Here is a 27,429-nt window from a genome sequence, read left to right as displayed (position 1 = left end):
GAATCTTTCCTCTGCCATTACTAACCTTAGTTTCTTCAGCTGTATAATAAAAATCTGCACAGTTCTTATAACATTAAATGAAATAATAAATGTGAATAAAGTACCTAATGTAATGTCTGACATATAGTATTCAACTAAGTGGAGATATTATTATTAAATAAGAAACAAAATATCATGTAAAAAGGGCAAATAGTTAACATAGCCTCCAGCTGGAAATCCAGATTTCAGGAATAGCTCATGTAAACTTACTATGCTTTGACACATGAAATAAATAATACGTCTTAGTACCTTTGTGTCTTAATTATTCTACATGTTCTTTTTTAACTTTTAAAGAACAATAGCTAAGGGCAATTCAAAATTTCATTTGAGAAAATAGTGTCAATCTTCCCTCCCCCCAGCAAACCTCACTGGGTGATTTCACATTCACAGGAGTGCTAAGAAGTAGCAAAATTGTCTGTGATGAGGGTGCAAAGGGAGATACAGGAAGGATAATTGTGAACTGCACCATCTCTTTTCAACATAAATACATATTTACAAAATGTACTGCAGTAGTAAGATGAAAGAAAAGGACAATTCTATGTTCTTCTATAAGTCATATGCAATAGTACAATAAATAATAAGTGAAAAAGATTAAATATTACCAACACACAGGAAGAAAATGTGTTAGGCACTGTTCATGTTTATACTCAGGGATTTCTTTTAAAACTATGTCCTTGCTAAGACGATATGCAAAGCTGGTATATGTTGGTAATCTACCAGGCAGGAAAGCTGAGGGGTAAAATTCAAAATGAAGATCTAGGAGTAGAAGCACATTCAGACAAATCTCATGAAAATAATGAGTCTGTGGACTACAGACAAATTCTATGCTTGGTTTAAATACACTGTGAGGTATAAACTAATGAGCAGCATGTCTGATAGTGAACTGAATGCTCACTTGAGAATCTACATAAGTCCTGTGGGCTAGGCAATACCAACAGCAGAGATAGCATTTATAACAGCCAACAATTTATCACGCTTTCACTTCTATGCTCGCATGCATGAGAGCACTGGGTGCCAGCAAGTGCGGTGAGCCAGCAAGCAAGGGGAGGTCACTCAGGGAAAACAGACACTCTTAGGTACCTTGGTGATCAGCCACACACTGGCTGCAGGCCAAAGGATCGATGGCGCTATTTGACTCCTGCTGCTTGCTTCACTGCCTGAGAAACTCCACTTTCCAATGGAAACGGAGGCATGAAGGACAATATTAGGATCTACCTATATCATGAGAAGAAGTATGCATTTTTAACTCATAGTCTAAGAGTTAAACTTCTTAACACACTTACCCAAAATAAGTTATCCTAGAACATTATTCTGATTGATACCTCTTTTCAAAAAGTAGCATTCAATCCCCTTTAATTCAATTCAATCAAGAGTTGTTGAGCACCGACTCTAACATGCAAGACCCTATGCTGTGTGGTGTGGAATATTATAAAATATTTTTTCCTGACCCAAAGAAACATACAACAGAGTAGAGGCAATTTCTCTCTCTCTCTCCCCACTCACCTTTCATGATAAGCTCCATATGAACGATTAAATAGTAGTATTACAGGCATGAAAAAATGGTACACTCATTTCCACTGGAGAAACCTAAAGGTGGAGCATCTTGGAAGACATAACAGGTAAAGTAGGCCTTGAAGGATGGGGACAATTTGACAGGAATAATAAAGAATAAAAAGGTATTCCAAGTAAAGGCAAGGAAGCTTAATCAATGAGTCTTAGGATTCGCAGGTAGACAAAAAAAGTAAATTTGCCCAAACTGTAGAAAGTGTCAAGTGTAAAGCTATGGAGTCAGGTGGACAGTAGGGAGCCAGTGAAAGCTTTCTTTCTTTTTTTTTTTTTTTTTCTTTTTTTATACTTTAAGTTCTGGGGTACATGTGCAGAACATGCAGGTTTGTTACATAGGCACACATGCCATGGTGGTTTGCTGCACCCATCAACCTGTCATCTACATTAGGTATTTCTCCTAATGCTATCCCTCTCTAGCCCCCCACCCCCCAACAGGCCCCAGTATGTGATGTTCCCCTCCCTGTGTCCCTGTGTTCTCATTGTTCAACTTTCCTTGTGAGTGAGAACATGTGGTGTTCGGTTTTCTGTTCTTGTGTTAGTTTGCTGAGAATGATGGCTTCCAGCTTCATCCATGTCCCTGCAAAGGACATGAACTCATCCTTTTTTATGGCTGCATAGTATTCCATGGTGTACATGTGCTACATTTTCTTTATCCAGTCTATCATTGATGGGCATTTGGGTTAGTTCCAAGTTTTTGCTATTGTGAACAGTGCTGCAATAAACATACGTGTGCATGTGTCTTTATAGTAGAATGATTTATAATCCTTTGGGTATATACCCAGTAATGGGATTGCTGGGTCAAATGGCATTTCTGATTCTAGATCCTTGAGGAATCGCCACACTGTCTTCCACAATGATTGAACTAATTTACACTCCCACCAACAGTGTAAAAGTGTTCCTATTTCTCCACATCCTCTCCAGCATCTGTTGTTTCCTGACTTTTTAATAATCAAAACTATCTCGCTAACAGCAGATTTTAGTAAGGTTGATCTGGTAAAGGTAGAGGATAACAGACTGTAGAATGAAGACATCAAAGGCAGGGAAAATAGCTGGGAGTTCATACAATCTCCTAAGAATAAAGAAATATGAGCTGAGACTTTAGAGAGAGTTGTGGGGATGGACAGGGGGTACTGAAGGGGGAGACTTTGCACCCGCTTCTCCTGTGTCCCTTATCAGATTACATATGCCAAAGGTGTTGTGCACCTTCTAGCATTGCTCACTTAGACCCGATTGTCAAATTAGTAGGCACTCACATCACTTGTAGGAATTCTATTACTTCATACTTAATAAATTTTATCTCCTAAACTATATGATCACTTTCACTGAGTAATTATTCTAGGTTTTTTAGTACCAATATTTATTTGTGTATGCTTACAGGAATATACCAATTTATATTTAAAACCCAATAAATGATGTTGCTTCAATAACAATTTATTTCCTAACGCTAAAACATCCATTCTATATCTGCGCTAATGCTAGATATTTGTTGAATACCAAATTATTTTTTTAAATGCATAAATTCAATGATTTAAAATAAAAAAGTTTACAAGTGTAATCAGGCACTATCATAAAGATAAAACTAATATATGTGGTAATTATTCTATAATGAAAGTCACTTCTCAAGAGAAGAAAACGTCATATGACTCCTACATGTGAAAATGAAATTTTTAAAAATATAGCAACACCACCACATAAGCAGATTTGACTTACAGTGCTTACAGTGCCTGGATTCTGGCGGGGAATCCCCACAGTTTCTGAACAATGATAAACTACATTGTACTAATCCGTTCGCCACAGGACTCAGCATTTAAAGTAGCAGTCTTACTCAACCTCCTAACTCCAAGTTGCCATCACACTCAAAACTCCCCTCTGCAACTGGGCAGAAGATTGTTTTGACTGAAATTAGTCAGACAGAAGAACCATACAGCCAACTGCTTCTTTGTACAGCACCTGCTGCCAGCGCCTACATTCTTGTTATCTCCACAACATGGTTTAATCTTTTAACAGTTGGCTTATTGGTGAAGAGTGAAGGGGTCCTTTGTCTCTGCCTTGGGCTGGCACCCAGTATTAACACCATGCTGTTCTTCAAGAGATATTTTGCTGGACAGTTCCCAAGTGATTCCACATAGAGCAGACACAGCAAGGCCCACTAACTCAGCTTTATTTTGTATTATTAAAAAAAAAAGATTCCTGCCAAGTCTGGTGTTCTGATATCCTTAAAACTGACAATGGCCATTACATTTTTCTTCTGTGACTTCACTTTTTAAATTAATTTGATAGCTTAGCTTTAGACCAAACGAGGGTGGGAAGTTAAGAACTATGAAAGCTGGGATTTAAGAAAAAAAAAGAGTGTTCTGACAATCTACAACATAACATGCCGTGTGTGTGTGTGTGTGTGCCCATGTACACACATGCACGTGCACATGTGTATAAGAACATTTAGATTGAGACTGGTATCTAAATGCATACTATCATATATGTCATTAAAACCATTTTTAAGTCTTATTGAGAATCAAAAAAATTCTCTTTTATTCTTTTAAATACTTATACACATAGGTCCTTTAAGTGACCATTATAATTTTGCTTGTCTGAATAAACTGTGCTGATGTAGAAGCAGTCAATGATAAAGCAATGCATATGCATGCTGGGCCAGTTAAAACGTGTTTAATTATTTTTCCCAAATAGCTAATGAAGGTGGAGTAGCCTTAAATATTCTTGTGCAAATTCAAAATAAGAAAAGAACCACTTATGATCTTCTTTTGCACATCTACTAAGAAACAGAACACAAGACAATGAAATATTTCTTGAAAGAAGTTCATAGAGCACAACCCTCATTTTGAACAAATTGTTTATTCTATTGCAAATAAATTTTACATGATGTTCACTTTTGATAATGCATTTAGGGTCAATTTGAATAATTTCACACTTAAGTTAAAATCACAGCTAATTAAAGAAAATGTTATAAAATCTCTTTCCTCATGTAATTTCTGTTCTCTCTTATTGTTTCTATGCTCTAACTTTATAGCTGACCAATCCACCCACTTCTACGGCCAACAAATGGAAAGAGCTGAGAGTAGAAAACATCAGCAAGGCAAAATTACGCAGTTAAACAAGGCATATCTAAGATCTAATTTGTCTGAAAATAAGAGAAAGACTTAGGCTTTTAATTCAAGTCCTGTGTCCTGTGTTAATGGCAATCCGTTCAAAATTTTAACTAGAATTTTGTATTTGCTTCAGTACATAAATCATTTATACAAAATATCATTTTCAATGACTTGCTCTCCAAAGAAATAGAACAGCAAAGAGTTGTTTGTCATTTCCCAGACTCCTTTGTGGCAAAAAGAATAATGCCAGAATAATACAGTACTTCAGTAATTATGAATGCATTCTACTAGCATCCATAACTACTGAACTTACAAGCTAAATTGTAACAAGTATACCATAATTCCAAAATTATAACTTGATGTTTTTCTTGCCGTTTCCATACAGAAGATTGTCACTAATGTCCTGCTGATGTCTGCGAAGCCATGTACTGAAAGGCTAGAATTAAAATAAGTTTCCTTTTGATTCTGGCAGAATATATGACCTGCCAAACATTGGAGTCAATTTTTCTGCTGTATTTTTCCATAACCAGGCATTCCTCAAACTATTCTTCTCATGAAATATCTCCTTTGATATTAACTACCATGAAGTTTAAATCTCATCCATTTCAAAGAAACATCTAGTTTGACTGCCATCAAACTGAGTCAATCTAAAAATGTTGCCAATTTAAGTAGCAATAGAGAGATGTTGAAAAATGTATTTGCCAAATTGTCAATGTGTAGTAGATTCCAAATCTGTTTTTGAAATGGATAAAAGAGCAACAGGTTGTAATTGTCAGGGTTATATCTGACTCCCACATTGCAAATGGGGATTACACGTTCCAAATTTTTCTCTGTAGGAAAGGTTCTACTTGTCAATAACAGATTTAAAAGAACAGTCAGGGGCTAGGCACTGATATCTCTATCTCAAGCCAATTTTAAAACGCATGCATCAAGAATATCGGCTTTGCCTCCCTTCTCTCAACCTCTGTTGTAATCCTCTTAGTGTGTTCTTTACCTCAATGAGCAGCAAGATTCTACAATAAAATGCCCTACAGATATCCGTCACCTCTGCCTGAATCCATCTTTAAAAGTGCTCCTTTTCCGGTTATTAAATTACTATTCCCAATGCACTGATCACCACTCTGTAAATAATTGGAGACATTTTTCTGAAGGATTTTAAAGGTTTCAGCTATGGAGGAGCTGTTTGTCTTTGAAAGCTTCTCTTTACTAGTCAATTTATCAAATTTTTGCTTTCTTACACTACTATTTTTGTTGAACTAAAATTTTTAAAAACTAAAAATGCCATAACATATAAACATTTACTTGAGAGAGTGTTTTCTCATTTTCACTAAATCATTAAAACCATTAAATAATGATAAAATAACTGTAGACTGTTATTCTGTCATTTTTCAACATTTTAGAAAATAGAGTTATCTTGTTATAGTTATCCCACTTTGACATAAAAGCAAAGAGAAAAGCCTCCTTTGAGGTCCTTTTCTCTGATATCTCTTTGCTATCCAATTGTTTTTTAGGTTTGAGTTGGTCTCTGAATTAGTTAATTGACTAGTAAATTTAATTCAGGTCAGCTAACTGAATATCTAGATATTGCAGCAGAGACAGGGATGATCAGGATACTCTTTGCCTTTGAGAAATTTTCAATTTAGCAGGGAGGATAAGACAAGAACCTCCTGAGTTATCTTCCTAATATGAAGATCAGATTACATCTTGCCTCTGCTCAAATATTTTTGATGGTTCCTTGCTTTCTAGAGAAAAACCAGAATTCCCTAATATCGAATTAAGACCCTTCATGATCTGATCCTAACATCCCCAATAGAGCCTACCATTCTCCCCCATCTACGCTGATGTAACCTGAAACATGATCAGACTTGGAGCCTAGCTGATTTTGAGCCATTCAAGAAATTGTAAGAGGAACAGCATCTAGTTCAACGTCATTGTAAATGGCCCAGAAGGGAAACATCATATCTGGTTTGGAAATGGGGTTGGACTACAGAAAGATTTCATGAAGCAGTCACAAACCAGATAGGGCTAGAATGATGGGCAAGATTTTTTTTTTTTTTTTGAGACAGAGTCTCGCCTCACTACAACCTCTGCTTCCCGGGTTCAAGGGGTTCTCCTCCCTCAGCCTCCCGTGTAGCTGGGACCACAGGCACGCGCCACCACACCCAGCTAATTTTTGCATTTTTAGTAGAGTCGGGGTTTCATCATGTTGGCCAGGATGGTCTCGATCTCTTGACCTCATGATCCACCCGCTTCGGCCTCCCAAAGTTCTTGAATTACAGGTGTGAGCCACTGCACCCGGCTGATGGGCAGGATTTTAATAGCCTTTACTGAATACGTCAAACTCTGTGCTAGGATATGGCACGAGGGTGACAGAGAAGGCTGGGTGTGGTGACAAAGAAAGGTGGAATACTAGTCAAAGAGGTCCACATGTGCCTAACAACAGAAATCATGGAGTGCTTTCAGAAAAAAGCAAATAACAATCTGGCTTGGCTAACATACAAAGACCATATTAGAGAATATTCAGCCTTGAAAGATAGGTTATGGCTAACTAAGCAAACAAAAAAATACATTCATCAAATATGTATTGTGCATTTTCTCTACATTCAAGACTTTGCGTTCGTGCTTAGGAACACAAAGACAAGTAAGACAACGCCTGTACCCAGAGAATCCTCAGTTTAGTGGAGGAAAAACATAAAAGCAAATACCTATACCAAAACACAAACTCAACAACAATTTTCAAAGGAAGATGAGTCCTGAGAAAACAAAATAAAGATTAATTCTTTCCAGAGTATCTAAGAAGAGTTTATGGAAGAAGAAGTTGAGTAAAGCCTTAAGAAGCAAGCAATGGTAATGGTTGGGGGTATATCCCAGGCAAAAAACAACACAAACCATGGCACAAGTATACGAAAGTGGAAAGCATGTTCTACTGCACAATTGATTAACTCTGACTGTAATGTCAGAGTTGTAACTCTGACTGTAACTCTGACTGTAATTGTGTATACAGAGCAAGAGGAGAAAATTGGAAAGGTAAGTTGAGAGTGGAGGTAGATTAGAAGAGAATCATGGAGATCAATGAATCCAGATGAAAATTTGGAAAGTCAAAAGGCAACAGCCAGGCATACATGTGTTTTTTTGTTTTTTTGTTTTGTTTTGTTTTGTTTTTTGTTTGTTTGTTTTTGAGACAGAGTCTCGCTCTGTCACCCAGGCTGGAGTGCAGTGACGTGCTCTCAGCTCATGGCAAGCTCCACCTCCTGGGTTCATGCCATTCTCCTGGGTTCATGCCATTCTCCTGCCTCAGCCTCCCGAGTATCTGGGACTACAGGTGCCTGCCACCACGCCTGGCTAATTTTTTTGTATTTTTAGTAGAGATGGGGTTTCACCGTGTTAGCCAGGAAGGTCTCGATCTCCTGACCTCATGATCCGCCCGCCTCGGCCTCCCCCAGTGCTGGGATTACAGGCGTGAGCCACCGCGTCCAGCCTATACATGTGTTTTGAGCAGGAAAATAATGCTACAGCAAAAACTTAACAAGGAATACCAACAGGATCAAATCTACAGCAAATAAATCTTAATGTCAGATGAAGGAAAAATACAAAATACAAAATACATTAATGAGTACATCATTCTAGTTACTTTAATTTTCTAAATTTTCTCACAACCAGGCAGAAGTAGAAATATCGGATTCTATTTTTATAAGTATACTTATTTAGATCCATATGCTCCTTGAAGCAATCAATATTTTCAGTTTAAATTTTGACATAATTGAGAAACTGAATGGGTAGCATAAAGAAATTTTAAAAGAGCAGGTTGGGGCAATGTGTCTCTTGCATTGACTCTTAGAAATACAGGGCCCAGTTGATAGGAAGTCCTACTTTCTTTGGACTGCTCTGTCTCCGTAAGTGACTTTTGATTTTGATTTCACATGTTCAAAAATTAAAGTTTACACTGCTAAAATGAGCAACAATCATACAGAGTTTGCCAGCTAAGAAAAACAAAATAATTATTCCTTCTTTGGAGATAGATTTAAAATGCCTTTCATAACTGAGCTAGAGGAAAAAAAAATCTTCTTTACTGGAAGGATAAATTTCTAAGTGTAAACTGACATGGACCTTTGGGATTGGGTTGCCATGAGTTAGGTTTCCTAAAGAACTTGTGTTCCTTAGATACATTGACCTACAGAGCAAATAGATCAGATCCTAAACTATAGAGATAGCAGCCATCTTAAAGACTTCCTTAAATAACTCCAACTTATTATTATAGCTATTAATAGTACAAAGAAAATATGCCAAACAACAGGGCTTAAATAACATAAATCAGGTATAAGGTTTTCAGGTAGGAATTATATATATTGCTTTCTGTTTTGAAGTGCCTGGTTAATTAACAGGAAGGAAAGAATAACACCTGCCCCAACATTTGTAAAAATAAGTTATAGTTTAAAAAACTGTAATATAATTTATAGTTTTAAAAAAACTGTCACAGTCCGGGTGCGGTGGCTCACGCCTGTAATCACAGCAATTTGGGAGGCCAAGGTGGACGGATCACTTGAAGTCAGGAGTTCGAGACCAGCCTGGCCAACATGGCAAAATGGCCAACATGGCCCATCTCTACTAAAAGTACAAAAATTAGCCAGGCACAGTCCCAGCTACCTGAGAGGCTGAGGCAGGAGGATCGCTTGAACCCAGGACGCAGAGGTTGCAGTGAGCTGAGATCACGCCACTGCATTCCACCCTGGGCAACAGAGCAAGACTCCATCTCAGGGAAAAAAAAAACCTGTCACAAATACCCATTATATGTTGGCTGAGTATCCAACGCATAAAGTGCACCTTTTAAAGTAGGAGAACTAAAATCTGACCTTGTTCTGTAGAAAATGGTTCTCCAAGTCCACCTTTTCAAACTGGTCAGGGATCTGTTGACTGGTACAGTTGAAATTAATTGGAAATCCCTCACAAACTTCCCAACTAAGAAGAGTAAAATATGTAATTATTTGTATTAGAATAATATGCATTTAATTACAATACCCTTTACTCTTTATACTCTTTTCTCTTTAAGTATACACTATTACTAATAATTTATACCTCAAATCTTGCCTGGAAAGCACCAGCAGTCATTGGGGAAGAAAGCTGTTACTTAAACAACTACCAATGAGTATGTCCCTCTAGACATATTTAGCAATAGGTTGTCACTGGCTGGACTCAGTGATCTCATCAGACTGCTTTTGGTTCTCTGTATATGCCTTCTACTTCAGCATTTTCAACTGTTTATTAAAAAGAGCTATAATTTGTTAAATTATAAGATTGTTAAAGCTAGATGGGACCTTATAGATAATTACTTAATCCAAAATAGTATCAGGATCTGCTGCGGTGTCCAATATGGTAGTCACTAGCTACCTATTCCTATTTAAATTTAAATTAATTTACTTGAACAAAATTTAAAATGCAGTTTTGCATTCACACTAGTCACATTTCAAATGCTCAGTAGTCACAAAGTGTGTGTCCGTCATCACAGAAAGTTTTATCGGATGGCACCAAATAGTGGCTAAGCACTCAGGTACTTAAGACAAATGATCTGGGTTAGAATCCTGACTCTACCATGTACCAGCTGTGTGACTTTGGACAAATTACTTTTCTCTTTGTGCCTTGGTTTCTGTCTCTGAGAAATGGAGTAAGAGTAGAGTAATACGGAATAATAGGAGTAAGATAATTATGAGAATTAAATCAGTCCTTACCCAATTAATTTGTAACTGTGCCTGGCCTACGGTCAACAGTCAGTAAAAGCCAGTTTGTATTATTCGCAGATAAGAAACCAACACCAGGCCGGGCATGGTGGCTCACGCCTGGAATCCCAGCACTTTGGGAGGCAGAGGCGGGTGGATCACGAGGTCAGGAGATCGAGACCATCCTGGCTAACACAGTGAAACCCCATCTCCACTAAAAAAATACAAAAAATTAGCCGGGCGTGGTGGCGGGCGCCTGTAGTCCCAGCTACTTGGGAGGCTGAGGCAGGAGAATGGCGTGAACCCGGGACGCTGAGCTTGCAGTGAACCGAGAGCATGCCACTGCACTCCAGCCTGGGCGACAGAGCGAGACTCCATCCCCACCCCGCAAAAAAAAAAAAAAAAAAAAAAAAAAAAAAAAACCAGCTCCTGGACAATCATGAGCAGAGACGAAGCAAAGTGCCTCCTTAGATCTTCTAACTCCTACTCTTCACTGCCCCAACAAGTCCCCAGAACGTTGCTTTTGTTTTAAATGTACCATCATCAGATAAGAAGTTTAAATGTGAACACTCATACACAGAACATATTTTATATTTTAATGATTCCATTTAAAATGATTAATTTAGAAATAATCACCAAAAACAGCTTTTACGTTTCAAACAAAACTGCTGTTTCTGCAAAGCAGAAACTATGCTTTGTTCATGGCCCCATATGGTTTTCTAAAACTAGGGAAAGTTAACAAGTCTTTTAGGCACTACCTCATTATACCATTAAATAAATCAATAAAAGAAACAATTCTTGTTTAAGATAACTGAAAAAGCATCTTTTAGTGTTTCGAATCTCTTACTCTGAAAAATCCTGAATTAAGTGATTTGGATTACTTTAACCAGATCTTTAACAAGATTACTTGTTAATTTACTTGCCACATCCAGGTAGCAGAACAGCATTAGGATCCAAAAAGGTCTTATATGCAACCATGATGTCACCTCTGGCAAATGCACTCACTCGGTCAAAGGTCAAACCCAAAGCAAGGTTTAGTGGAGATCTGAAAAATGGAAAAAACATCAAAACTATCTTCAGAATTATACATACATTGAAATTTGAGCACAAATAAACAATAAAATACACATTATCAGTGTCTAATAAAATTCAGAAATAAGTGGGTTTCCTATTATATAGCACTATTGTTGGTATTCTATACTAACACCTGAAATGTATACTTCAGTTTATTTAGCTGATCTATAATATGCCAAAATAGTTTCAACATATGTAATTTTAAAAATAATAATTGCAATAATTAAAGCCAAGTATTTAGTTAGGAAAAACAATCGTCATTCATATAATGTTCCTTTTTCATGTATAACAGTAATCGAATACATCTATAGTAGTCTTGGGAGCTGATAATTAAATGAATTATTAATATTTGGCCACAAACAACTATTTTTGTGAGCTCACTAAATGCTATGCTGATTTGGTTTTCATATTACATATTGTTAGGCACACTTTTAAGTGAATTTGGAAATTAAAATCAAAAACAGATTTTAAACGAAAACAATGGCCACTATTGTACATTATCAGCCATTTTTCTATAAATAGCTTAAGACTTGCTATTTATCTCTAGAATTAAAAATTGACGACATCACCTGTGTAGTCTTGTTACCAAAAATATTTAAATTGAATCTAATTGTGAGAAAACACTCAGACAAACCCAGAATGTGGGACCTTCTACAAGAAAAGTGCCTGGACTCTTGAAAAATAAATTAATGTCATGCAAAACAAAACAAAAGATTAAAAGAATATTCTAGATTAAAGACAACTAAAGAAAATAACTAATATAATACAAGGAAGTGTATTTGGATACTAGATTACAAAGAGCTCTAAAGCATATTTTGGTTAGCTTGAATAGAGAGTATATATTAGAGGATATTACATCACCGTTGACTGTGTTAGATATTATAATATGGTGACACATAATTCTTCTTCAGTTATGTGACCTGAAGCATTTAGGAGTGAAATTTTAATGTCTGGAATTGCTTTCAAGCCGCTCAAGAGGGAGAGAGAGATGGGAGATATAACAGGTAAAACAAACGTGGTAAACTCTTTAAATTAGTGAATCTAGATGAAAGATATATACAGGAGCTCATTGCACTATTTTTTCAAGTTTCCTTAGATTTAAATTTTTTCAAAATAAAAATTTGAAGGAAAAATAAAGTATTCAAAATAGAAGCGGACATTGGCAAAAATCATCTTTTACAAATGAGTAGCTTGACCCCTTCAAATCAACATAAATTAGACACAGTAGAATTACTTACTGAAAATGAAAACCATTTACTTAGTATGTATTGCACGTTTTCTCAACATATTTCAAACTAGATGGCAATAACTTTTTAGACATATACATTTTAAATATTCCCATGGTAGCAAAATGCTGTAATGGTTTCCTGGTGTTTTATGTTGGATTGGAAACCAAAAAAAAAAAAAAAAAAAAAAAAAAAAAAAATACATTAAACTGTTAAAATCATACTGAAATACAAATAAATATATGCACCGGTAAATTTCTCTGACAACAATTCTCAGCTGATTTTTAGAGTATCTCAGATTTTTTTGCATTTTACCAGTTATTCTATAAATATGATCCAATTAGCTAAAAACAAATGTTTAATATTATTAAAATGCTGCATTATAGCAAACATCATTAAAAGTATCAAAATTAGTGAGTCATTAATTTCACTTTGACAATAATATTAAAAAGAAATAATAATGACACATTTTATTAAAGCCTATCCTTGTAATAGGAAGGGCTTACTCGATTATTCAAGAATTCTTGCCACTTTAAAATTCATCAGCTTTTATCATTGTAAAAACAACTCTACTTATAATGCAATTAAATTGTATTTTGAAATTTATCTATGGACAAAAACTTACCATTCCTTAGAGATTTTTTAATTATCTAAATTACACAGCCTAAGAAATCATCAAGCATTTTAATTTTACTGGGACAGATGAAATAAAATTTTGTAACATGCGACCCACAACTTATTCTAGCAACTTCTTCCAAAACCTTGATGGATTTCTGAGTACATTTGTTTCAGTATTTGAAATTTTAACTATTTGAATATATAGCAAATCCAACAGCCCTTGCTTTGCTAAGATTTACGTTTATTCACGCTATTTTCATTATAGTTAATATATGATCAGTTATACTCTATATGAAAAATTATTTTCCCTTATTCTGTTCTACAGATAATAAGCTAAAAAGAATTAAAAATAGGCAGAAAAGTGTGTTTAAGTTTCCTGACAAGCAGTTTCAGAGTTCATCTGGATGTGTTCTGTCAAAATATGCATACATTTTCTAGATATTGAACACAACAGCCCAGCTCATCACTGCCTATATACTGCAGCCTTTTTCTTTCTTCAGAAACACAGATAATTTTATGCAGGAATTTACCAATCTACAAAAATTTACACAATGCTCAGCAATAACCAGTAATTATTGTGGGATAATGTAAGGTGCTTTTGAGGAATATAACTTTGATAGGATAGGGCTTATAAGCTTTACCAATTTATCTTTAGCCGTCCTGTCATTGGTGCTTAAAAGGTTAAGACTTTATTTGTGAAAACATAGAGAGATAGTGGGGAATCATGTTGTCTACAGCTTCATAAATCTTGCTTAAGATCCTTTTCAATTACCATCCATTTCTCCTTTAAAAAGGGACAAAAAAAATAGAGGAGTGGAAGCAGGTCAGGGCAGTGTGCGACAATGACAGTGTGATGGGCTTGGGCCCCCCGTGGCGTTTCCATCTGCTATCATTAAGGTGACTACTCAGACATGAACAAATCCCTCTTGCTGTGCTGACAGGCAGACTTCAAAAACTATGACAAGGCATTAAGACAGAAAGTCACAGAGAGAGAGGCAGAGAGAGAAAGAGATGTCATATTCCACAAACAATACTGCCTTGCAAAAACACCTCTGAAATTTTATTGGAATTCAAAGTAAAAAATCTTTCATAAAGGGTGCTACTTGACTTCTCAAATCCCCTTTCAAATTAGCTCACCCCTGGAAAGATCGAGGACAGAAAACAAATCCTTTGCTCCTACCTGTATGCTCTACCATAAGAGACCCAAATTTTTTGCTCATTCTTCAGCAAAAGTGGATTCTTAATTTCTTGGCCATTCTCATCAAAAAGCCGCATTGAGGAAAAATTGAGGCCTGGTGGGTTGATGGAAGAACCTCGAAGCCTTTGATGAATCTTGAGAAGTAACTGGTTGGGGGTGGGGGCGCAGAGGGGACAGAAGAGAATAAATAACCCGAAATGCGAACATCTGTAATAAACTGTCTCTACTCTGTAACAAATGAAGTCCAAACAAATGATAATTAAATTCATATAGAATGTTAAAAGAAGTGTGAAATGACAGCAATGTTTAGCTCAGTGTAAAGTAACAAAATGAGCATGGGCTTTTAACCAGCAGGGGGTGCCACAGGCTTGTGATTGAGCTCTGACCCTTTGGCACAGGGACTGAAAGCAGATGTGACAGTCTTACAGAAAGAGCGTTTAGCTTCTACACATGGTAACGGTCCTCTTTGATAAGGGTTATGCTTTTCTTGTCTGAGCTACACATTTTGTTAGGGGCCATCCAGACCACGTTCAAGTTTTACAATCACCAAGCTCCCTGTCCCCAGCAAATCTCAGGTAACTAATAGTAGGACAATTGCCAAAATTAAAATCACTTTTAGCCTAAGTTGGTTCAGTTAGAAAGATCTCTCCCTAGATGCATTTCAATTAGGAACCCTGAAATAGCTTGTGGACATCTTCAATAATGAATGTTTTTAAGTTGTGAGTAAGACATCATTAAAGTGTGAAGTATGAAAAGCTGTCATTTAATATTTAAAATAATAGCATTGTCAGTGTTTGCTTCTATCTTGCATTTAGAGTCTCTAAATTATCGAGATATTTCTAATTTAGGGCAAATTTCAAATATAAAGTAAATCTAACAGAACTGTGCTGCATATGGTATTTGAAAAGACATTTTTCATTATCCTCTGTCACCTTTGTTTAAGTGTTTCGGCCTCTGCTCTTCCCTGCTCTGCACTCCACCCTATCCATCACTCTTCCCCCAGCCTTCTGTCACGGGCTTCCTTTTCATCTGTCCCTTGTCAGTTCTTGTGTTTCTCGATTTCTTGTTACTCTGTAATCCCTGCAGGGATGTGGATATAGCTGTGGTATTTTCTGGCCTAACTGCAGTTCAGGGTCCTTTATTTTCTTTTCTTTTTTGCTCCTCTATTAATTCCCATTGAGGGTATATTGAGAAGTGCTAAATGCTGAGGCTTAGAGGAAAGAAGGGAAAGTCACAGGTCTGCCATATATCTCAGGTGTCTCACGATTGGCTGTAAACTCGACTGAGCAAATATTTCCCTTGACCAGAAACTACATGTATAGGACCTAAGAATTAGGTTTTGTACCAGTTAGAGATACATAATAGTATCTCCAATTTAGTGTTTTCATTAGCTGAAGATTTTTAGTCTTGAGCATTAGAAAGGCATTAATAGTTCTCATCCAGCATAGCCAATTCCTTTGAACTAAAAATGATCATTACTCTCCTCTTTAGGTGTATAAGAGGCAAAGGTGTCAGAACAGTAAAAATCTATATTGCCTTGGTTATTTTTCCATTGAAATGGCAAACATATTTTGAAATCTACAGATTGTATTTCTAAAGCCCAACATTTATTTTTGTGTTGTTTCAGCCCTTGAGCTTATTTTTGTTGCTTTGCTATTATTTCAGAAAACATGTTATGCTGATCATTTTTTAAATCACAGAGATTTTGCTTTACAGGCACCACCTTTTTATAAAGGGGAATGATACAAAAGATTTAAGGCCTGATCCAGGAAAGAAATGTGTGTACAAAGAAGAGGGATGCGAGGTAGACATGCGATGTCAGCACCTGACCACTTAACCAAATTCACTTTCACAGGAGTTGCATTGCAATCTCTATTTTCTCAAGTTGGTGACAGACTGCAGTTTAGGTGTTCAAAGATGAGCATTCAACAGTCTACAGGAGGTAAGGGCCTCTGTGCCCCTCATCTTTAGGTCATTGGTTAGGGCTTTGCTGTAGCAACCAAAAACTGTGATCATCTTCACCCATTTATCTTTAAAGCTATCATCACCAGGCCTTTATAGGATAATATAGGATAAGAATTTGTTCAAGAATCTGAAAAGAATGTGAAACATCTTAGGCTAGTGGGCTAGTGATTGAGACACGTGTCCACACAAGGGAGTGGTTGTCCTTGGGTGGTGTAACAAGGGCTCTCCCAAAGAGCTTTATAATGCCCCTAATTAATGTTTTTGCCCCAGATTTATTGCATACAGAATCACAGCACAGCTCAATTTCAGTGTGCTGTAAGTCAATACAAAAAGTTTCTATAGAATAATATCTTCCTTTATTTTATTTATTTATTTATTTATTTTGAGATAGCATCTCACTCTGTTGCCCAGGCTGGAGTGCAGTGGTGTGATCTCAGCTAAATGCAACCTCGGCATCCCAGGCTCAAGTGATCCCCGCACCTCACCCCCGAGTAGCTGGGACTACAGGCATGTGCCACCATGCCAGGCTAATTTTAAAATTTTTTGTAGAGATGGGGTTTTGCCATGTTGCCCAAGCTGGTAAAATATTCTAATGTAAAAAGTGGGGGAGACAGGTGAAAATCCTATGAAGGCCTTTGTGTCATGGTGATTTGTATAATCAGGTATGTTATGGTAAAAAGAAACCAGTCAAGGTTTTGGATCTTTCTCTTTCTAATCATAGTATTTCTTCCTCTCTTCCAGGTCCAGCTAATGATCCAATGACAGCATCCCAATTCACATACAACTTTTTTGATTGGTTGTAAAAGCCAGGTAATGGATACCACCAAGAGAGGTAAGTCTGAGGGTGCTGAACTGAAGGGAGAAAAAGGGAGCAAGTTACAGAGCAAAGGCAAGGCAAGAGAGCCCAAAACACTGGTGTGCGCTCGGGTGCATAACCCCAATTTGTAAACAACAGGCTGTTCAGTGTCCTTTTATGCAAGACAAAGACCCAAAATAAAGACCCTGAACATGTTGGTTTTGCCTGAGAAACATCCCAATTGTCTGGAAAACAGGAAAAGGTAAGAGTGCCTATGATGTAAGCAAAACTAGCTGTACTTGCTCTTAATGAGCAGGGGAGAAGACCAAGGCTGCATGTTAATTACTCAGAATCTAGGGTTTAGAAATACCCTAGATCCAGGGCATACTCTCCACTGAATATAGCACTTTTTTAAAAGTGCAAACAAGAGGGAAATCCTGATGTATCAAAACCAGGGCCCAGCATAGACAGATTCCAAATATAAGCATGAAAAAGATTAAGAAACTGTTAGGTATGGAGTTCAGGAGTTAACACTATACTAATGCTGAAAGCCTAAGAAATTCAGAAGTCAATCTTTGCAATATCAGTCTTTACAGATCAACAAACCATTGATCTTCTGCAAACAACTATAAGATGTAATTGTCTAAATTAGTTGCAATTAACTTGCAAGACACTTTAAAGTCATAAGTAAACTGTCAGTAAACTTACTCTTTCCATCATATGGTCAGTCTGAATTGGGCTATCAGATCCCAGATCTTTTTTCCTGATACCAACAGAGATCTCTCCAGTGTTTTTACCATTTTCAAATACCTGAAAAATAAACACATTCAAAAATAAAAATAAATACATGCACACATACATACATATATTCACACACACATAGATAAATTTAGGTAGTCGTCCTTTTTCTTGGCATCGTGTCAACTGAAAATTGTGCACACGGGAATTGTGCAAAGCAAGGACAGACTGTATAAACACACGTGAGTAGGTAACTGGCAGAGGAAATCAACAGCACTAAAAGAAAAGAAAGGCTCCTGCTTCTCCTTTTGGTTTCAGTGTCTAATTTGACTGGCACACCCTACAATCTTATAATAGAAGAAAATGTGGACATTAAAGGAGGAATCACTGACCACAGTGGATGCTTAAATGAAGCAAGTGTCCAAAAAAAAAAAGTCAATAGCAATCTCACTAGCTCATTTTATTCTTCATAAAGTCACAAATAATGTGAGGAATATTTATCTTTGGTTTATACTTAAATACATCAGCGTTCAGCTCATCTTCTGGCTCACTAAAAGGAAATTTAACCTGACAGATTTATTGCATAACAGTATGATGAAAGTCATCCATTTTAAGTGCACATATCCAACAAGTTGTTGAGAACAGAGATAAAATTCATAATATTGCATTATGTAACACTCGCTGGGGAAAAAAAAATGCTAGCAAACATTCTGGTCAAAAGGATCTGAATAAACCAGTCCCGACAGGATGGCTTCACTAGAGTGAACACCACCCCTCCGACCACGCGGAGGATCCATGTGGGATGTGCCATTCACCAGGCAAGAAAGGAAGCAGCTGAGATGGGCCTGATGAATAATTTAACTCCCTGCTTTTTTTTTTTTTTTTTCCTCAAAAGTTCTTTTCTTCCCTCTCTGATATGCCCATCACATCATCAGAGCCATTTTATTTATTTCTAGTGCTATTTCCAGAGACGATAATTTGGGAGAATACTTATTTAAAAATGAAAAAGAAAACTACCTTTTTTATATTTTTGAGAAAGTTTTTGAAATGTATTTAATTAGTCTCAATCTGGTTTTAGAAATAATGTGTTTCAGTAACACTTCCTCAGCCTTTAGTCATAAATAAAGAAAAATAACAATAGTAATGTCAAGAATGGTAGGTTTCATTCCAGTCAGTGACATTCATTGAGCTACTGATAGTCCAGTCGAGACCCTACAGCTTTCAGCCTTGGTGCACTAAGGATTATTTTTAAGTAATAATCCTGAGTAAAGATACAATTCTGAGTAAAAAACATCTCTCTACTTTTCCAAGGAACCTTGTAATCCCAACTTTTGCCTGCAAACCTATGGAAAATAATGTGGGAAAAGACTCTTACTGTAGCCACAATCTCTTCAGGGCTCAAAACTCTCAAGCAACAGTGAGATTTAGCAATGAAGGTCACAATTCTAGGTGGCATGTATTCTGCAAGGTTAGTGTTGACAAAAGCTCAGTTTGGAGAACTTATTGATGTTCCTTTGTCGAGACTTGCTAGACATGGAGTCAGAGTGCAGCAAATTATATTCTAGAAAATAGCAGTGCCAAGTGCTAACTGCTAACCTGAGAAAGCAGAGAGGTCTTGGTCAACACCTAACACCTTCATTAGCTCACTACTTTCTTCACTACTGATAATAAGGCTTCCCTTCTATGTCCAGAAAAGTGTTCTCGAAAATAAAAATAAAAATTGGCTATGACCTCTGTAAATCCTACAAGGGCATTTTAAAAAAGAGATGTTTTAGTGGTTATATAAAAGTTTAGATGCTTAAGTGAAGGGAGGCTGCCCTCACTAGTCATACATATAATGTGTTTTCACTGTGTGTCCAGAAACCGAAAAATTCTCCAAACTGAAATCTTATGAGATTCTGTTTTTCTTAAAGCTCAGCTCTAGTGTATAAGCTCTATATTAATATGCCTATTTTTAAAATGCAATATATATATACAAAAATATATTTATGTACTTATTCCTCCTTTGCCTGAGGAATATTTTTATTTCTCATATCCAACGTTTAAACAAAGATAGCTCTCTAAAGAGAGAGTTTCTATGATTGACTTAGATATAGGAAAATAAAAAATAGTCTACCTTTATTTTCCTCCTGCCCAATTCTTGGCTTAAGAAAAATCAGCTGCTGTATTGGCTTCCCAGTGGTTCTCTGCATGGCCTCACCTCCTTACAGCTCTAAAATTAAATTCTCACCCTTGGAGTGGGATGATGCAGAAAGCCAGCTAAGGCTAGCCTTGGGTACCAAGGAATAAGGTCATAGAACCTAAAAAATAATGATGTACATAGCAACTAACAACTACTGAAGAAACATCTAGGAATAGGAATAAGTTACGTCTATGCCCTTAGTAACACAAAGTACAGAGTTTCAAGAGTGTTTTCTATTCACCACAGTCTTTTTACTTTCCTTCATGTCAATATTGACTTTTCTTAAGCTAAACTAAATTAGATTAACACTGAAGTTTCATTGCAATGTCAATTCATTCACTTGACAAATATTTATTGAGTGCCTACTATGTACCAAGCACTGTTCAGGAACTTAAAAAGCATCAGTGAACTAAGATTCCTGCTCTCAACATGTTTACCCTGTGCTGGACTAGAGGGAGAGGCCAACAATAAGCAATAAGCAGAACACAACAAATGAGTAAATCATATAGCATATTCAGGGTACACCTGGATCTTGTGAGACCTGAAGTTTATATAATTTGGTGGGTCTTCTTTAACAAAAACAATGCAAAACTACAAATGCAAAACTAGTTACGAAATACTCAGAATAAGAAAACAACTTACACAGATTTAAAAAGTTGACACATAGCAAAAACATTAAAAATTCAGAAAAAGTCACAAAATATTTTCATTAACTATCCAAAGCACATGTTTTTACTTCATTGTGTTTAATCACCTTTTCATATAGTAATTCTGTAACATTTTCTAAAGAGAGAACAGAAAGATAATCCAGCCTTATCTCTAGCATGGTTAATAAAAAAAATTATTCTTGATTAGAAGTTTATTTTGGCATCACAACTTTATTGGTCATTTCATTAAAAGTTTTAGGATTGATGCCATATTTTGGAAAACCTCAATCATATTTCTTTAAAATATGAGCTGTAAAATGTGGAAAAATATTCTACCAATTAATTGGCCCTGTTAATTTCACACCATGTTTCTCTTCCACCACCCACCCACATACATTTGGTGCCAAGCACTCTAGTGCACCAATCAGAAAACAGTACACTATAAGGTCAACAGGCAGTAGCTGTCTTCCTGGAAGCTCTTTCCATACCAAAATGGCTAGTATTAACTGAGCTCTATAAAGAAGTGACTGCAAAACACTAACTAGATTACACTACACCCAACTCAATGTATCCCTAATTCAATTTCTCCTTAGCCATACCTCAAAAATGTGTGCAGTCATTTCAAAATCATGTGGTACAAGAGAGGATATGAAAGAGAAGAAATTGAAGTGGAAAGAGACAATAGGTTTAACCAATTGTAGTTAAAATATATCATGTTTGCAAATTTTACAGGAATTATGCAGGGAAGGGGCCCTAAGCTTAAGTTTCATTAGCGTCATGGTAAATGCACCCTGTGTGGGTTAGAAGGTGGTGCTATGTAAAGGAGAAAAAATACAGCAGGGCAGGGTATACAGGCCTGGGATCAAGCAGTGTGATGGATATGCTGGTCATTATATGAATCGGGTGATCTGGATAAGCCTCAAAGAGAGAAAACATTTGAGCAAATATTTAGAGTTAAAAGAGTTAGCCCAACAGACAACTAGGAGAAGAGTACTGCATGCAGAGGGAGCTGACAGAGCAATGAAGCAAGACAGGAGCTCGCCCAGTATGTTCCAGGAATTGTAAGGAAGCTGGTGTGACTGGAGCGGAGTGATGCAGAAAGAAAGTACATAAGAAATCAGAGAGGTAAGTGGTAGAGAATGAAATGGGGAATCATTGCCGAGTTTGGAATAATGTAGTAAAAGGATCTGACTTATTAACACATTTTAAAAAGGATCATTATGGCTGCTGCCTTGGAGTAGACTGTAGGAGGCAAAGCAATCCGAAGCCAGGATGACAGTGGCTCAAATCAGAGTATTAACAATTGACATGCTGAGAAATGAGCAGTTTCTGTCGTTCTGTCAGAGTTATGCTATTTGCTTCTTTGTTTATTAGCAGGACTGGGAAATAAAATTTGTAGGTAGGTTAATATTTCAGAAACATTATGTTTGCATTTATGGATGTAAATAAATCAATGTAAATATAACAGTTCACGGGGAGTATTTGTGAAGGCATAAAAATGTCAACAAAGTATTAAAAACATTTTATTGACTGTGAAGATTGTAGAGGCATTGACTTGAACTATATAGGGAAACTTAAACTATATAGGGAAAGCTGACCTGAATGGGCAGTTATGAGCCAATGTGGTTCTTTGATGAGCTTTCCTGTAATCACTATGACATCTATGTAAGGACTTGTGCAAGGCCTGGTTCAGTACTATTATCTGGCCTTTAATGCTATAAGTCTGGTTAAGAACTAGCTGTGGGGGAACAGCAGGTTCCCAAACTCTCCATAACCACCGGGCAGACCACCCAGGAAGCTCTTCTGTGCGTGAGCAGAAGGCCAAACACCTAAGCTTCAAAATGCCTCAGGATGCAATGCTGTCAAGAGGCAATAATAGAAAAATGACACCGCAGTGTGTTGCCAAAGTTGGTTGGCCATACTGTAACAGGATTTATTACTAGAGGTCTGGTGAAGGAAAGGAATATAAAATAGCCATACAAAACTATCTGGCATATATCAGGTGAACATAATTAAACACATAATGAACATATAAGGTTAACTTACATGTTGTCTTGGACTGGGGACCCCTGAAACTGACTCTGAGACCAAGATTTGCCTGGAGGAAGTTTACTGTGAACTCTCTCAGGACCAACATTGGTGAGGGAATGAGTGAAACAATGGGCAGATGGGCAAAGCAAGTTGAACTGTGACACAGTTGCAACAAATGCCTCTGGTGGGAGCTCTAGAACCGGGAAGGCACTTAAGGTTGTTCAGAATCAAGAAAAGGGAGACATGCCTTTGCATCTGTGTACCAACCAAATGTTGGATGCAGGCTGCCCCGAGGGTGGGAGCCTAATCTTGGGAGAAGCAGCTCCTTTACACTGAGGGCAATTATCTAAGAAGGATATAGCTGTGGCAGTGGGGGAGATGGGTATCTCAGTCCTGAGAGGGAATCTGGGCAGTGTGGCACAGCATCCACTCCACACACGCACAGTAGGTCAGAGCGCAAGACACACTGTCACCTATATGAACTCAATACTTAAAGCAAATGGATTTTACAGGTGACTCTCAGAAAGGTTGAGTGACTTCACCAAGGTACATCTACTCATAAGGGGCAGGGAAATCTTTAGAATGCAAGTCCAACGACATTTTTAACTATAGATAATAAAACTTACTCTTATATCTAATATTAGAAGCTCTAATATATGAAAATTAAAATGAAAAATTTTAAAGGCATAGAAAAATATTACACAATTGAGTTATTACCTAAATCAAAGAACACAAAAATTAAAGTGAAATATTTTTCTTATGTAAGCAGCTAATTAGCCATGAAAAAAATATTTATCCAACCAGAATTCAAAGTCACTTTCAAATACAGAAAATCACTTCTAACTCAATTAACATTATATGTACACTAAATAAAATACAGGAACTACTTTTTCCATTTTTATAGACTTGCAAGATGGTTTTTAGAATATCCATATTTTTGATATTTTCTCAAATATATTATATAGTATAAATCAAACAGTAAACTTGTCTAATTTTAATATTCAAAGTGATAATCACAAACAAAATATTAAAATTATGGGATTCTGGCAACAAAAATTTAATTAAAGATTCATATATTTATGCTATATACTATATAAGAAAAAGTGTTTTAATGCCTAATACAGATATCTTTAAATATTATTTAACAAGTAAAGAGCCACTAAATTTTGTCCCAGAAAATGAAAATGCACTTAAGTGAAAACAAATTATATAATTCTTTTTTTTTTTGAGACGGAGTTTTGCTCTTCCTGCCCAGGCTGGAGTGCAATGGCACGATCTCAGCTCACCACAACCTCCGCCTCCCAGGTTCAAGCGATTCCCCTGCCTCAGCCTCCAGCGTAGCTGGGGTTACAGGCATGCACCACCACCCTGGCTAATTTTGTATTTTTAGAAGAGACGGGGGTTTTCCATGTTGGTCAGGCTGGTCTTGAACTCCCGATCTCAGGTGATCCAACCGCCTCTGCCTCCCAAAGTGCTGGGATTACAGGCATGAGCCACAGCACCTGGCCAAATTATATAATTCTTAAACTTCATCAATCTAAATGGTAACTGTGCCAACAATCAAATTTTTTTTAAGCCCAGAAAAGGTATACCGAAGAAAATAACTTTTTGGAAAGAGATATTTTAAAATTCCATTGTAAGCTACAGCAGAGCTCACCATTTTGAAGTACGTAAAGTAGGTGGCTGCCTATGGGGTAGGATTTTAGGAGTGAGCCCAAATACTCTAACCTCAAAATATCTCTCCCACCAACTTGCCAACACTTGAAATTTCAGTTAGAGATTCACTCCTTTGTCATAATTAAAATGCCACAGCTGCATGAGGGGAAATCATATTCAGCCTCATTGGTTATTGATCCTCTAAGGCTGTGATTTTCAATCTCAGCTTCCTGGGACCCCTCAGAGGTCTGGGGTAGGGCTGGGATTAGGGGGCTGGGTGACAGTGGTTTCATATGGGGAATCAGATCTGATGAGTGACTGTGTGGAAGCAGCCACTATCCTGGTTTCAAACAGGGTAGATCCTACTTTTATCTATTTTACGTAGTAGATTCCAAGAAAGAACTTCGATTTCAGAAAAGAAAAAAAAAATTCTAAACTACTATCTTAGCTCAAAACAAAGTATGGCGTGTCTTTTTCCTAAGAGCAAGTTTTGAACAAAGGGTGGTATTAACAGCCTGGGTTATCTGCCAGCCCTAATGGAGGGCTGGAGCGGAGGAAGGGCCAAAGGAGACCCCTGTAAAATGGCCCTCATCAGCTTCACAGTGACCCTGGGAGTGGGCCCACATTCCTTCCTTGTGAGTATCTCAAGTCACTTTCCACTGTTTCCTTATAGTATTTTTAAAAATACTCTTACCCCAGTTTTCTGTGACTACTGACAACATTTCCAAAATAAGGCGTATGTTTCTGCACACACACACACAAATCAATTTGTATCCAGTTGCAATTCTAAGTTCAATATATGAAAATGTTCAACACTTTCCAGAAGACAGTGGCAAAGGAAAATTGTTTACATGTCATGTCCTAAGCCAAGTAATTTCTATAAGCCCTTTATAAATGAGAATATCTCAAGAAGAATTGCAACAAGGATTTCACATTGTCTAAATTAACTTAGTGCCTAAAATTATATTTAATTGGGATTAAAATATCAGGCATGTGGGTCCTGTCAGTAGCTATGATGTCTTTTGTAAAAAGAGCTTGGTAAATAAAGGTTTTTGGAGTTTCCTGGCACCAATATGTTTATTTTTATAGAAAGTCAGTGTTTTTTTGATGAGAAAAACATAGTCATGTGCCCCTCAAATTTTATTTTACTAGGAGAAATGAACATTGTAGGATTAAATATAAAGCAAATCATCAAACTTTCCCCAAATTATCAGCCTTAGAGATCATATTCTTACCCTTGGAAAGAGTATATGTTTTTACTGCCATTCAGTTTCATTTCTTTATATCGAATATGCCTGTAAACATAATTTTCCCCTAAAGTGAATGGATATCCTGAGAAACTAATAGCTGTACAAAATTTTACTATCTATAATAAAACATTCATACTTTAAGAAGTAATCCATTTTTTTATCATAAAACTATCAAAACTAGGTAGAATCTTAAGTAGGTGTAAATACATCACTCCATTTTCACTTACTAGAAATTCTGCTCAAATAAAGAATTTATGCTCGATAACATTCATGGTGAGTCAGACTAACATAGATGTCAGTGGGTAATCCAGGGGACGGGAACATATGTAGGAAAGGAATCTCAGCAACTTGAGCATATCAAACACTCTGTGAAAAAGCTAATTGAGAGGTAAAAACAAATTAACTGCTATGGAGAAGGACAATCTCCCTGAGAGAGAGTGTGTGCCTGCAACAGTAAGGTTCAGTGGTTACATTTAGTCCGAATAACTGCTGGGACAGTAATACAGCTCTGGCCTGTGGACTTTCCCCGCTGACTGCCCACCTGGCAATTCTCCGGGCACCTTCTAGGATGTCAGGCCTGCACAGGGAAAGCCTGTCTCATTACAACAGGCACTGCATGGGAGCTAATGCCCAGACCAATTGCTCTTCCCTGATTTTGATACAGACGCAGTTGTTCTCTTCAGCAGATCTTGAAAAGGAAGATTGTATCTTCCTACAGAGATTTACACCTGACTGCAGATGCCTGTCAGAAAATAGGCTAGTATGAATACACTGGCATTTTCCCCCCAAAATCCACAAGAAGGAGGAGAAGGAGGGGGACAATGAGGACAGGAGGAAGAAAAGGTGGTGGCAAGATGGAAAACAGGGCTGCAAAGAAGAGTCAAGAGATTTCAGCACCTGCCACTAATTAGCTATCACATGAGATGTGTAAAGTCTTCGTAGGATCTCAGTTTCTTTACCTTTAAAATGGGTGGTCCAATATTGCCTACTATCGTAAAACCTACGTACGAAAATTGATCATCTTCATTACATTTTTGCCCAACCTTTAGTGAATGTTCTCGAAATCACAATAACCTTGAATATTCCAATTTTGCTACTCTCACCACAATTCCTTTTCAAATGTTGGCATGTTTTACTATTTGTACCTAGGCCATATCCTAAATTTGTTTCCCATTGTTTATTCAAATAACTTAGGTGACATAACAGAGCATCCTAGGGGTTATAAATACATGTTTGGGAAAAGTGGTTAAATAAGAAAGACAAGGATCAAGGAATGTACAATGGAAATAATGTAATATGCACACAGAACAGTGAAAACACCAACCAAAAAAAATCTTGCCACATTTTCATGTGCAGCTGACCTCAGTTATCATTTAATTGTTCCATAGATTCCTAAATATTAAAATAAGCTTTCTATTAATACAAATGAATATTGGAAACTTTAAACTTTTTTAAAAATGACCACAAAATAGAAGGCAAATCTCAACTTCTGTCATGGTGCTTTTGTGCCACTCAAAGAATAAATTTAAATGTTCAATGCATAGGAAAGTCACATATTTTCTGTTACCAACCAAATTAGCCCATTTTCAAAATATAAAGAGGCCTGGAAACTTAAAATAATGGAATTG

At 36.8% G+C, this 27,429-nt stretch overlaps 2 protein-coding genes across 6 annotated transcripts in view; one reads left to right on the top strand and one right to left on the bottom strand.

Annotated features, from left to right (window-relative positions):
* DNAJC24 (DnaJ heat shock protein family (Hsp40) member C24) overlaps window positions 1-27,429 on the top strand; it is a 940,502-nt gene that overhangs the window by 619,618 nt on the left and 293,455 nt on the right. The gene's annotated exons all lie outside the window — the stretch shown is intronic.
* LOC126936347 (doublecortin domain-containing protein 1) overlaps window positions 1-27,429 on the bottom strand; it is a 404,995-nt gene that overhangs the window by 230,619 nt on the left and 146,947 nt on the right. For all 5 annotated transcript variants that reach the window (XM_050759023.1, XM_050759018.1, XM_050759019.1 and 2 more), the window contains 5 exons: window positions 18,006-18,107; window positions 14,519-14,682; window positions 11,340-11,465; window positions 9,560-9,665; window positions 1,120-1,254 (listed from right to left, as the gene is read on the bottom strand). In XM_050759023.1, coding sequence (XP_050614980.1) covers window positions 1,120-1,254; window positions 9,560-9,665; window positions 11,340-11,465; window positions 14,519-14,682; window positions 18,006-18,107 — 633 coding nt within the window. The remainder of the gene's footprint in view (window positions 1-1,119; window positions 1,255-9,559; window positions 9,666-11,339; window positions 11,466-14,518; window positions 14,683-18,005; window positions 18,108-27,429) is intronic.

Source organism: Macaca thibetana, chromosome 14 (genome assembly GCF_024542745.1).
Source record: "Macaca thibetana thibetana isolate TM-01 chromosome 14, ASM2454274v1, whole genome shotgun sequence".
Classification (NCBI taxonomy): Eukaryota; Metazoa; Chordata; class Mammalia; order Primates; family Cercopithecidae; genus Macaca; species Macaca thibetana.
This window is presented reverse-complemented; position numbering and strand designations above follow the sequence as displayed.